Source organism: Scyliorhinus torazame, chromosome 1 (genome assembly GCF_047496885.1).
Source record: "Scyliorhinus torazame isolate Kashiwa2021f chromosome 1, sScyTor2.1, whole genome shotgun sequence".
Lineage (NCBI taxonomy): Eukaryota > Metazoa > Chordata > Chondrichthyes > Carcharhiniformes > Scyliorhinidae > Scyliorhinus > Scyliorhinus torazame.
In genome coordinates, this window is record NC_092707.1 from 15,961,047 (window position 1) to 15,974,948 (window position 13,902).

General features: G+C 46.9%; 1 protein-coding gene across 2 annotated transcripts in view; it reads right to left on the reverse strand.

Moving 5' to 3' along the window:
- The window catches only part of zdhhc8b (zDHHC palmitoyltransferase 8b), a 357,552-nt gene that overhangs the window by 13,726 nt on the left and 329,924 nt on the right, over positions 1-13,902 (reverse strand). For both annotated transcript variants that reach the window (XM_072470115.1, XM_072470165.1), the window contains exons 9-10: positions 9,210-9,328; positions 134-1,173 (exon numbers count right to left, since the gene is read on the reverse strand). In XM_072470115.1, coding sequence (XP_072326216.1) covers positions 134-1,173; positions 9,210-9,328 — 1,159 coding nt within the window. The remainder of the gene's footprint in view (positions 1-133; positions 1,174-9,209; positions 9,329-13,902) is intronic.

Consider the following 13,902-nt stretch of genomic DNA (forward strand, 5'->3'; position numbering starts at 1 on the left):
ACTAAAGCGTAATAAGAGTTAGAACCCACCTTATTGAACCTGTACATTAATAGTTTTATTATTTATACAAACACAGGTTAATCTGAACTAGAAGGGTTTTAGCAAGATTCAGAAGACAAGGTACACCACCTACCATGGGGTTATCAGGGGCTGAGGCACACCTTCTGACATTTCCATTGCAGTGACGAACGACAGAGGCTTTTGGCTTCCATAAGAGGGGGACCTGACTAACGTGGAAGATGTGATTTGATGACCTGGAGACCTGTATGCAGTCTCAACAGCTCTGCTTTGCAAAGTGTGATGGGGCTGCACATTGTTGTTTGCTATGTCTGCATGAAGGGAACTTGTGGAAGTCCTGGCTACCCTCGTCACTGTGCTCGACAGGGAGGAAGCAGAAGTGCGCATCAGAGGGTTCCTTGTGCTGTAATTGGGAGACACAAGATTATCTCGGGAACCATATCTGCCAGTGGTTGTCCTTCTCGGGTCATCCAGTAAAGTGTTCAGATGTTGCAGGTTATATGACCCAGGTGTGTCGTGTGCCCCGGAATCTAGAAACACCGAATCAGGTGAGGCTCGAAGGAGTTTCCCTCGTTCTTCCATTGCCTTCCGCTCCTGAATGGAGGCCATTATTTGCTTCGAGAGGTTGTCGTATCGGACTGGCGAAGGTTCCCGCTGGTGTGGTGGCGAGCTTCTATGGATTGGGCTGTAACCTAGCACAGGCTGACGCTGGAGATTCGCCCCTCGGATCTGGCACATTTTGGCCGACAGGTATGGTGAATGGTATCCCACAGCCGAAACTCCAGTGTGTGCTGCAGAATCTACCCCAGGATATGCGGGGGCGGGATTGAGCAAACTATCATAGGACAGGCTTCCATTCCTGCTGGACAAGGAATTCGGACCAAAAATGTTTTTGTATGGATTAGGAGACGAGCCGTCCGATTTCATTTGATGTAATTGAACCTTGTCTACTCCTCTCCTATGGGCCGACTTTAGGCTCAGAGAGCGAGAGCTAACAGAGAGAGAGTCAAGTTGGAACGGTGATGATTGGTAAGTCTTGTGAAGTGATGGCGATCTGTAGTCAGGGATATCCAGATTTGGCTCGGACCTGTAGTCATGGGCCCTGTTGCACTCTTCCATGATAACTGCCTCTTTATGTCCTTCCTGCATGGAAATCTATAAAATGGGAAAATCCAAGACAGTTACCAGGAATAATCAATTTCATCACTCAACAATAACAGTTGCTGCCACCAACATTGCAATTCTGCAGTTAAGAGGTTCAATTTTGTTCCTGTTCAAATTAAAGATAACAAGTAATTTTGGCAATACTGACACCACAATTTTCAACCATTATATGAAAATTACTACATGAAGGAGATTGCGGAAAGCAGGTAAAGAGGTTAGCAAAAAGGCACTCTCTCAAAGGTTGTAATAAAGATTAGCTGTTGAAATCTGAATCACTCTCACATTATATTAAGATTACAGTACAGTTGTAATTACGTTAATTGCAATATTTTATACACGTCTGATTCAAGTTACAGGATTCTGCAGAGTACAGCATTGGGATTAGGCATTTCTCCAATATGAACACCATTGCAATAATGCTTTCTTCCCAGGTTTTGAAACTTTCATTCTGGGACAGTCCAATATTCAAAAAGATATTAAGAGTTTTATTTAGCCTTTTCCCGATGAATATGATAGAGTGCAGAGGTCCTTCCTGTTTATTCCTTTATTTCCCCTTTCTTTTATTTAGCTGTTACATTTTTGATCCATTGATATGTCACTGAGTCAAGAGGCCTGTATCTTTAATTCAAGCAGGAAGAATCCCAGAGGCTCTGCTGCTTTAAACAGAAGCTGTAGACTGGCCGGCGTCAGTGAGAGAGAGAGAGAGAGAGAGAGAGAGAGACGGGTTGGGACTTGGTTTGATTGATTGCCTGGTAGCCAATGGATTGGCCCAGAGGGCTGTGCTCTGCCCGATAACAAGTAGTGATTGGATCTGAGCCCACTGAAAAGGTTCCAGTTTTGGTTCTGGTAGCCCAGTGAAGCGACCCAACTAACTCTCTCCAGAAAGATCCAGCTAACTGTCCAGAAGGCCACTGTGAGGGCTGACTCACTCTCCAGAAAGCCTCTGGGTGCTGTTATCCTGAGATGCCAGAGGCCTGAAGAAGAACCATGAATTGAAAACAAAGTTTGATGTGAAATAAGGTGCCTCTCCGGAAAATGCTGTGAACAATATAACTCTCTCCAGAAAGCTGCTAAAGGTTCTGTGTATTGAATTCTTGAAACCACAGATACCCGAATGAAACAACAGTAAAGGCCTTGATCTGAAGGCTAGAATTGAAGCAACTTTGCTAAAACAAAAAAACACCATCTGAAGCAAAGACTCTCATCTTTAGACTTTCATCCTCATTATTTTTCACCCCTTCCCTCCAATCTATGTTTGTCCATCTGTGTGTGTGGGTAGAGGATGGAGGTGCTTAAAGTGGGAATCAGCAATTAAATGATAGTTAACCAGTTGCATTTACTGCACATTTCATGACAGTTCTGGTTATAAATAAACAGTAATCCTGTTTACAGTTACAAACTGGTGACTGTAATTATTGGGAAGCCAAAGGCCAAAGACTTTGTGTATTTTTATAAGAATTATTGGTTAATTCACTTGTAGTGTGTCTCTGGAGCAAGTGGGGCTGGAATTGACCGTGTACTAACTCAGGGTGTCGATTCAAGAGTACAAGTATAAGAATCAATCTACATCCAAAGGAACTATCCACTTGAGACATCTCCAAGTGTACCACATTTTATAACAATATGCTTCTCCACCCCCCTGCCTAAGTATATATGGCAAGGAATAAAATGATTTCTTCTTTGCAATATTTCTTCCTTGAAGCATGCTCCTCCCTCTGCAAAAGGACAAGACTGCATGGACTATTAATAACCATCAAAGCCCCAACATGAATCATTTTTTTTTTTAATTTAAAAAAAATATATATTTTATTCAAATTTTTCGGCCAAACAAAACAATACAAAGGTTTTCCTTTTTACAACAATAAAACAATATAAATAACAGTGGCCGTTTTAACAAATAAATAAATAATATATAAACTAAATGGCAACTGCCATAACAAAAATAATAACTCTCCAAAAATAAAATCAAACAATCCATTATACATAACCTAGTACAAATATCCATACAAAAACACCCCTGAGGACCCCCCCTCCCCCCCGGGTTGCTGCTGTTACCTTCCCATTTCCTTTATCGTTCTGCGAGGTAGTCAATGAACGGTTGCCACCTCCTGGTGAACCCTTGAGCGGAACCCCTTAGTGCGAACTTTATCCGTTCTAGTTTTATAAACCCTGCCATGTCATTTATCCAGGTCTCCACGCCCGGAGGTTTGGCTTCCTTCCACATAAGCAATATCCTTCGCCGGGCTACTAGGGACACAAAGGCCAAGACATCAGCCTCTTTCGCCTCCTGCACTCCCGGCTCTTCTGCAACCCCAAATATAGCCAAACCACAGCCTGGCTCGACCCGGACCCCCACCACCTTCGAAAGCACCTTTGCCACCCCCACCCAGAACCCCTGCAGTGCCGGACATGACCAAAACATGTGGGTGTGGTTTGCTGGGCTTCTCGAGCATCTCCCACACCTATCCTCTACCCGGAAAAATTTACTGAGCCTTGCTCCGGTCATATGCGCCCTGTGTAAAACCTTGAATTGTATCAGGCTTAGCCTGGCACACGAGGACGACGAGTTTACCCTACGTAGGGCATCAGCCCACAGCCCCTCCTCAATCTCTTCCCCCAGCTCTTCTTCCCATTTCCCCTTCAGCTCATCCACCATGATCTTCCCCTCGTCCCTCATTTCCCTGTATATATCCGACACCCTACCATCCCCCACCCATGTCCCTGAGATCACTCTATCTTGAATCTCCTGCATCGGGAGCTGCGGGAATTCCCTCACCTGCTGCCTCGCAAAAGCCCTCAGTTGCATGTATCGAAATTCATTCCCTTGGGGCAACCCATATTTTTCCGTCAGCGCTCCCAGACTCGCAAACGTCCCGTCTACGAACAGATCTCTCAGTTGCACAACGCCAGCTCTCTGCCATGCTCCAAATCCCCCATCCATTCTCCCCGGGACAAACCTATGGTTATTTCTTATCGGGGACCGCACCGGGGCTCCCGTCCTTCCCCTATGTCGTCTCCACTGTCCCCAAATTTTTAGTGTTGCCACCACCACTGGACTTGTGGTGTATTTCTTCGGGGAGAACGGCAATGGCGCCGTCACCATTGCTTGTAGGCTGGTTCCTTTGCAGGACGCTAGCTCCAATCTCTTCCACGCCGCTCCTTCCCCTTCTCCCATCCACTTACACACCATTGAGATATTGGCGGCCCAGTAGTATTCACTTAGGCTCGGTAGTGCCAACCCCCCCTATCCCTGCTACGCTGCAAGAACCCCCTCCTCACTCTCGGGGTCTTCCCGGCCCACACAAAACTCAGGACACATTTCTCAATTTTCTTGAAAAAAGCCTTCGTGACCATCACCGGAAGGCACTGAAACACAAAAAGGAATCTCGGGAGGACTACCATTTTGACCACCTGCACCCTACCCACCAGTGACAGGGGCACCATGTCCCATCTCTTAAAATCCTCCTCCGTCTGTTCCACCAATCTTGTTAAATTAAGCCTATGTAAGGTTCCCCAACTCCTGGCTATCTGAATCCCTAAGTTACCTTCCTCAGCGGTAAGTCATCTATTCCCTTGCTCTGCTCCCCCGGATGCACCACAAACAACTCACTCTTCCCCATATTCAATTTGTACCCCGAAAATTCCCCAAACTCCCTGAGTGTCTGCATTATCTCAGGCATCCCCTCCACTGGGTCCGCAACATACAGCAATAAATCATCTGCATACAAAGATACCCGGTGTTCTTCTCCTCCCCGGAGTACTCCCCTCCACTTCCTGGAGCCCCTCAGTGCTATGGCCAGGGGCTCAATCGCCAATGCAAACAGCAACGGAGACAGGGGACACCCCTGCCTCGTCCCTCTATGAAGACGGAAGTAGTCAGACCTCTGTCTGTTCGTGACCACGCTCGCCACCGGGGCCCTATACAGCAGCTGTACCCATCCAATAAACCCTTCTCCAAAACCAAATCTCCTCAGCACCTCCCACAGATAATCCCACTCCACTCTGTCGAATGCTTTCTCGGCGTCCATCGCCACCATTATCTCCGCCTCCCCCTCTGGTCCAAAGATGTGCGGGTTAGGTGAATTGGCTAATGATAAATTGCCCTTAGTGTCCAAATTGCCCTTGGTGTTGGGTGGAGGTGTTGAGTTTGGGTAGGGTGCTCTTTCCAAGAGCTGGTGCAGACTCAAAGGGCCGAATGGCCTCCTTCTGCACTGTAAATTCAATGATAATCTATGATTAATCTAGGACAAAGGTTCGGCACAACATCGTGGGCCGAAGGGCCTGTTCTGTGCTGTATTTTCTATGTTCTATGTTCTATGGTGGGGGCATCATCATTACCCCTAGCAACCTCCGTATGTTAGTGTTCAGCTGTCTCTCCTTAACGAACCCAGTTTGATCCTCGTGGACCACCCCCGGGACACAGTCCTCTATCCTCGTCGCCATCACCTTGGCCAGGGGCTCAGCATCTACATTTAAAAGGGAAATGGGCCTGTAGGACCCACATTGCAGCGGGTCTTTTTCCTTCTTCAAAAGGAGCGATATCGTTGCCTCCGACATAGTGGGGGGCAGCTGCCCCCCTTCCCTGGCCTCATTAAAGGTTCTCGTCAAAAGTGGGGCCAGTAGGTCCATATATTTCCTATAAAATTCCGCCGGGAATCCGTCCGGTCCCGGGGCCTTCCCCGCCTGCATGCTCCCAATCCCTTTTACCACCTCCTCCATCTCAATCTGTGCTCCCAGTCCCGCCCTCTCCTGCTCCTCCACCTAGGGAATTCCAGCTGATCCAAGAAACACATCATTCCCTCCTTCCCTTCCGGGGGCTGAGCCTTATATAACCTCTCATAAAATGCCTTGAACACCCCGTTCACTCTCTCCGCTCCCCGTTCCATCTCTCCCTCCTCATCTCTCACCCCACCGATCTCCCTCGCTGCTCCCCTCTTCCTCAATTGGTGGGCCAGTAGCCGACTCGCCTTCTCTCCATACTCATACTGTACACCCTGTGCCCTCCTCCACTGTGCCTCTGCCTTACCCGTGGTCAGCAAGTCAAATTCCACATGTAGCCTTTGTCTTTCCCTGTACAGTCCCTCCTAAGGTGCCTCCGCATATTGCCTGTCCACCCTCAAAAGTTCTTTCAACAATTGCTCCCTTTCTTTACCCTCTTGCTTCCCTTTATGTGCCCTTATGGATATCAGTTCCCCTCAAACCACCGCCTTCAACGCCTCCCAGACCACTCCCACCTGAACCTCTCCATTGTCATTAAGCTCCAAGTACCTTTCGATGCACCCCCTCACCCTTAGACACACCCCCTCATCCGCCTCTCCTACCTCCAGGTCTACCCAATGTGGAGCGTGGTCCAAAATGGCTATGGCTGTATATTCCGTCCCTGTCACCTTCGGAATCAGTGCCCTTCCCAAGACAAAAAAGTCTATCCGTGAGTATACTTTGTGAACATGGGAGAAAAATGAGAACTCCTTACTCCTAGGCCTACTAAATCTCCAGGGGTCTACCCCTCCCATCTGCTCCATGAAGTCCTTGAGCACCCTGGCCGCTGCCGGCCTCCTCCCGGTCCTGGACCTCGACCGGTCCAGCCCTGGATCAAGCACCGTATTGAAGTCTCCCCCCATTTCCAACTTTCCCGCCTCCAGGTCCGGGATACGTCCCAACATACGCCTCATAAAATTTGCATCATCCCAGTTCGGGGCGTATACGTTCACCAGAACCACCGCCTCCCCTTGCAATCTGCCACTCACCATCACATATCTACCCCCACTATCCGCCACTATGGTCTTTGCCTCAAACAGTACCCGTTTCCCCACTAAGATAGCCACCCCCCTGTTCTTCGCATCTAAACCCGAATGAAACACCTGCCCCACCCATCCTTTACGTAGTCTGACCTGGTCTATCAGTTTCAGATGCGTCTCCTGCAACATAACCACATCTGCCTTTAATTTCTTTAGGTGTGCGAGTACCCGTGCCCTTTTAATCGGCCCGTTCAGCCCTCACGTTCCACGAGATCAGCCGGGTTGGGGGGCTCTTTACTACCCCCCCCTTATCGACTAGCCATCCCCTTTTTTAACCCAGCTCCTCACCCGGTTCCCACGTACCCGTATATCCCCCCGACGGCGCCCTCCCGCCTCGACCACCCCATCCCATAACAGCTCCCCCTTCTCCTTAGCAGCAGCAACCCAGTTAACCACCCCCCCCCTCCGCTAGATCCCCCTCTAGCGTAGTTGCACCCCCCATGTTGCTCCCAGAAGTCAGCGAACTCTGGCTGACCTCGGCTTCCCCCTTTTTCCTCGGCCCCCACTGTGCGAGGTCCCCTCCTTCCTGCGTCCCTGTTCCCGCCATAATTACCATAGCGTGGGAACAAAGCCCGCCCCTAATGGCTGGCGCCCACAGTTCCTCATACTCTCTCCCCCCCCCCCCCCCCCCCCCCCCCAACATGGGGAAGAGAGAAAAGGTACAGGATCGCAAAATGAACAAATTGAAAAATCATCCCGCCCCCCCCTTTTCTCGCCCCACATAATCACCCCACCACTTTGTCCCAAAAGCTCTTTCTCCCACCAGACTATTCCAGCTTCTCATCCATAATGAATGTCCACGCCTCTTCTGCCGTCTCAAAGTAGTGGTGCTTCCCTTGGTGTGTGACCCACAATCTCGCCGGTTGCAACATTCCAAACTGGATCTTCTTTTTGTGAAGCACCGCCTTAGCCTGATTAAAACTTGCCCTCCTTCTCGCCACCTCCGCACTCCAATCCTGGTATACGCGGATCACCGCGTTCTCCCACCTACAGCTCCGAGTTTTCTTCGCCCAGCTGAGGACCGTCTCTCTGTCATTGTAGCGGAGAAACCTCACCACTATAGCTGGAGGTATTTCTCCAGCCTTCGGTCTTCGCGCCAGAACTCGATAAGCTCCCTCCACCTCCAAAGGGCCCGTCGGGGCCTCCGATCCCATTAGCGAGTGAAGCATCGTGCTCACATATGTCCCAACGTCCGCCCCTTCTGCACCTTCGGGAAGACCCAGGACTCTTAAATTCTTCCTCCTCAAATTATTCTCCAGTACTTCCAACCTTTCCACACACCTTTTGTGCTGTGCCTCGTGCGTCTCTGTCTTCACCACCAGGCCCTGTAGTTCATCTTCATTTTCAGCAGCCTTTGCCTTCACGACCCGAAGCTCCAGCTCTTGGGTCCTCTGCTCCTCCTTTAGCCCTTCAATCGCCTGTAATATTGGGGCCAACAGCTCCTTCTTCAACTCCTTCTTCAGCTCTTCCACACAGCACCGCAGGAACTCTTGTTGGTCCGGGCCCCATAACAAACGGCCACCTTCCGACGCCATCTTGCTTTGAGCTTCCCTTCCTTGCCGCTGCTCCAGAGGATCCTCCGCAATCCGGCCGCTATCCTCTTCCTTATCCATGCGTGTCCGGGGGGGATTCCCTTCTGGTTTACCGCACAGTGTTTTTGGCCGTTTAAATTGCCGTTGGGGCTCCTATTAAGAGCCCAAAAGTCCGTTCCAACGGGAGCTGCCGAAATGTGCGACTTAGCTGGTCATCGCCGCACCCGGAAGTCCCCAACATTAATCATTGAATGCCCATTTTAAATCATTTAAGACAATGAAACATAATTAAATTAGAAGATTGATTTTTCATTGCCTCCACATGCCACAGAGTGAGATAGCGGCCACTGAGCTTAATATGTTTATACGGTGAAACAAATGTTAGATATCGATCTAAAAATGTAACTCATTTTTCGCAAACTCAATAGGAACATGTCCGTTGACCATAGAGATTTAAGTTTATAAATCGTAGCTTTTTACAGAATATAGCAATCCTCTAAACCTATCCAACTGTCAAGCGTGGCAGAGAAATTCTGAGATTAATTGTGATGTGGTTCTCTACAAACCCAGGGCTCTTTGATGTGAAGTTTCAGTCACTTTCGCTTTAAACTTTTTTCATTCTAACCAAGTTATCTAACAAAAAATAACTAACGTGACAAGGCTTATTGTCTAGCGCCGGATGCTGCATTTTCCTCACCTTATCACTAGCAGCATGGTAGAGGACTTTAGGATTTGCATCGGAATTGCTGAATGTTGGTCGATACTTAAACATGGCAGGAGTGGGTGGGTTGATGGGCTTGGATGAGAGACCACTATCTGCAATAAGACAACGACAATGTAGTACAGGTAACAGTACACACAGACACAAAGGTACACTCGAACTACTGAAAAAGAACAGAAGGGCAAGGTCAGAGGAATCTAGATACACACCATCCTTATTATAAGGCTTTCAGGAGCATTTGCATGTTGGAACCAAAAGTGCACTAGAACGCAATGATCCAATTCTAGGACACAGCAAAAAATGAAAATCGAACGCAAAGCTGCAGTAGCTTTCTGACAGATTGGAATATAATGATGGCGGGGTATATTAAGAGGATTGGAACAGACAACAATGGACCCTTTGAGTACTGGGGCAGTATTTATGCGCCAGTAAAGAGGATTTATATCAGCAACCAATTTATTGCCAATTTTCGCATCTGTAAAGACTCATCAGCCAACCTTTCATCATTGATGTTTTAGAAATAAAGTAACAATGTGGAACTCATTTAGTTATTTATTGCTCGCACTGAGACCATAATAATAATAATAATAATAATAGCTTGTCACAAGTAGGCTTCAATGAAGTTACTGTGAAAAGCCCCTAGTTTTGTAATGTGAAAGAAAATCAAAAGTTTTAATGATGTGAGCTGAACTAAGATGTTTCAACTATGAATTCAATGTTCTATGTAACCGTAAAACCTTTTACATAGCTATAGCAAGATATTAATTACAAGCAGATCATCAACATAGACATCAAGGTGGATTTTTTCAATAAAGCTTTATTTAAGCGAAATTGAGTTACTTATAACAACGCTCATTTTAACTCTGCCGATAGCATTCTGAAATTTAAAAGGAAATACTCTGGCTAATTCTCAAGGAAAAAACACGTACTCCCAAAGGATATATGGTTTGGTAAGGATTCACACACATCAAGGCAGCTCCAGGTGTGACCTTCGTTATGGGACAGGTGAGACAATTCCAGTCGAGGTGATGACCTGCTGGGATATAGATAATACAAACAAAACAGGGAGCCTAGTCCTGATTATTATCCAGCAATCCTCGGATGAAAAGTAGGTGCGTGCAGACATTCATTTAAGACTAGGCAAGAATCGGTTTCAGGGACCTCCTCGGCCCTCCCCCAACATTAATTGTCCAAACCCACACTTGAACAATAGCCATTTGAGGCAAGGCAGCTGTTGCTATTTGAAGAACCATGCCATTGACCAATAACTACTTTCCTGTGGGGACAAGTATAGAAGACAATACAAGGAGGGAGTACAGAATGGACGAAAGATTGAAGCATGCAGCAAGGTATCAGCACGTTAATTATAACTTGAGTGGGACAGATCTTATGGCATAATCATTATAGACTACGCAGTATCACAACACAAAACAATTTATTTTTGGGAGTGCAGAATAGACACGACAAAAAACAATTTATGAGCTTGGTAAAATTGCTTTATTCCACAGCAAGGTTTTTCCCACTGAACTTGAGAGTTTTTAATTTATATTTTTTATAGTAAATAGTGGGTTGTCTTTTTAGAAAAATAACATTCCATTATAGCTTAGGATTTAGGCCATTGCTGAATGGTGTACTGATGATCTGTAACTTCATTTCTGTTACGTTTCCTAAAGTGAGAATATCTCTGGCAATAAATCTCTGCACACAAGTAATAATTCAATTAGCGACCCTCACCAACAATCCTTACTCATGACCCAAATATCATCTTCCATCACACTGAGCTACTTCTGTTCACACCATTGCCACACACTTCATCCCAAAAATTGTAGCTCCACATTCAAAGTTGAAAAAAGCCTTGTTTGAAGCACAGCATGCCACCAATGTCACTCTCTCAACTACAATGCTGCACACTCCTACAAAAGAGCACTCTGTTGGGAACAAGTAGTTTAATCCAGCCAAACAAATTCAGTTGCATTTACACCTCAGACAACTCCTTCCTCAGGGATGCATATACTAAGAAACACAATATCCCATTACATACCTTTAAAAAATTCATTTACGGGATGTGGTTAGGCCAGCATTTATTGCCCATCCCTAGTTAGGGAGGGAGTTCCAGGATTTTGCCCCAGCGACAGTGAAGGAACGATGATATATTTCCAAGTCAGGGTGGTGAGTGACTTGGAGGGGAACCTCCAGATGGTGGGGTTCCCAGGTATCTGCTGCTCTTGTCCTCCTAGATGGTAGTGGTCATGGGTTTGGAAGGTGCTGACTAAGGAACCTTGGTGAGTTACATAGAACATAACAGCGCAGTACAGGCCCTTCGGCCCTCAATGTTGCACCGACCTGTCAAACCACTAAAGCCCATCTATACTATTCCCTTATCGTCCATATGTCTATCCAATGACCATCTGAATGCCCTTAGTGCTGGCGAGTCCACTACTGTTGCAGGCAGGGCATTCCACGCCCTTACTACTCTCTGAGGAAAGAACCTACCTCTGACATCTGTCCTATATCTATCTCCCCTCACCCAAAAGCTATGTCCTCTCGTGCTAGACCATCAGAGGAAGAAGGCTCTCATTGTCCACCCTATCCAATCCTCTGATCATCTTGTATGCCTCAATTAAGTCACCTCTTAACCTTCTTCTCTCTAACGAAAACAGCCTCAAGTCCTTCAGCCTTTCCTCATAAGATCCTCCCTCCATACCAGGCAATATTCTGGTAAATCTCCTCTGCACCCTTTCCAATGCTTCCACATCCTTCCTATAATGCGGCGACCAGAATTGCACGCAATACTCCAAATGCGGCCGCACCAGAGTTTTGTACAGCTGCAACATGACATCATGGCTCCGAAACTCAATCCCTCTACCAATAAAAGCTAACACACCGTATGCCTTCTTAACAACCCTCTCAACCTGGGTGGCAATTTTCAGGGATCTATGTACATGGACACCGAGATCTCTCTGCTCATCCACACTGCCAAGAATCTTACCATTAGCCCAGTACTCTGTCTTCCTGTTATTCCTTCCAAAATGAATCACCTCACACTTTTCTGCATTAAACTCCATTTGCCACCTCTCAGCCCAGCGCTGCAGTTTATCTATATCCCTCTGTAACTTGTAACATCCTTCTGCACTGTCCACAACTCCACCGGCTTTAGTGTCATCTGCAAATTTACTCACCCATCCTTCTACGCTCTCCTCCAGGTCATTTATAAAAATGACAAACAGCAGTGGCCCCAAAACAGATCCTCGTGGTACACACTAGTAACTGGACTCCTGTCTGAACATTTCCCATCAACCACCACCCTTTGTCTTCTTCCAGCTAGCCAATTTCTGATCCAAACTGCTAAATCACCCTGAATCCCATGCCTCCGTATTTTCTGCAGTAGTCTACCGTGGGGAACCTTATCAAACGCTTTACTGAAACCCATATACACCACATACTGCTTTACCCTCATCCACCTGTTTGGTCACCTTCTCAAAGAACTCAATAAGGTTTGTGAGGCACGACCTACCCGTCACAAAACCATGTTGACTATCTCTAATCAAATTATTCCTTTCCAGGTGAATATACATCCTATCTCTTATAAACCTTTCCAAGATTTTGCCCACAACAGAAGTAAGGCTCACTGGTCTAGTTACCGGGTTTGTCTCTACTCCCCTTCTTGAACAAGGGGACAACATTTGCTATCCTCCAGTCTTCTGGCACTATTCCTGTAGACAAAGATGACTTAAAGATCAATGCCAAAGGCTCAGCAATCTCCTCCCTAGCTTCCCAGAGAATCCTAGGATAAATCCCATCCGGCCCAGGGGACTTATCTATTTTCACACTTTCCAGAACTGCTAACACCTCCTTATGAACCTCAAGCCCTTCTAGTCTAGTAGCCTGAATCTCAGTATTCTCCTTGACAACGTTGTCTTTTTCCTGTGTGAATACTGACGAAAAATATTCATTTAGCACCTCTCCTATCTCCTCAGAATCCAAGCACAACTTCCCGCTACTGTCCTTGACTGGCCCTACTCTTACCCTAGTCATTCGTTTATTCCTGACATATCTATAGAAAGCTTTAGGGTTATCCTTGATCCTACCTGCCAAAGACTTCTCATGTCCCCTCCTGGCTCTTCTTAGCTCTCTCTTTAGGTCCTTCCTAGCTAACTTGTAACTCTCGAGCGCCCTAACTGAACCTTCATGTCTCACTTTACATAAGCCTCGTTCTTCCTCTTGACAAGTGTTTCGACTGCTTTAGTAAACCACGGTTACCTTGCTCGACCACTTCCTCCCTGCCTGACAGGTACATACATATCAAGGACACGCAGTAGCTGTTCCTTGAACAAGCGCCACATTTCCATTGTGCCCATCCCCTGCAGTTTTCCTCTCCATCCGATGCATCCGAAGTCTTGCCTCATCGCATCATAATTGCCATTCCCCCAGATATAACTCTTGCCCTGCGGTATATACCTATCCCTTTCCATCATTAAAGTAAACGTAATCGAATTGTGGTCACTATCACCAAAGTGCTCACCTACCTCCAAATCGAACACCTGTCCTGGTTCATTACCCAGTACCAAATCCAATATGGCCTCGCCTCTCGTTGGCCTATCTACATACTGTGTAGGAAACCCTCCTGCACACATTGGACAAAAGCGGACCCATCTAAAGTACTCAAACT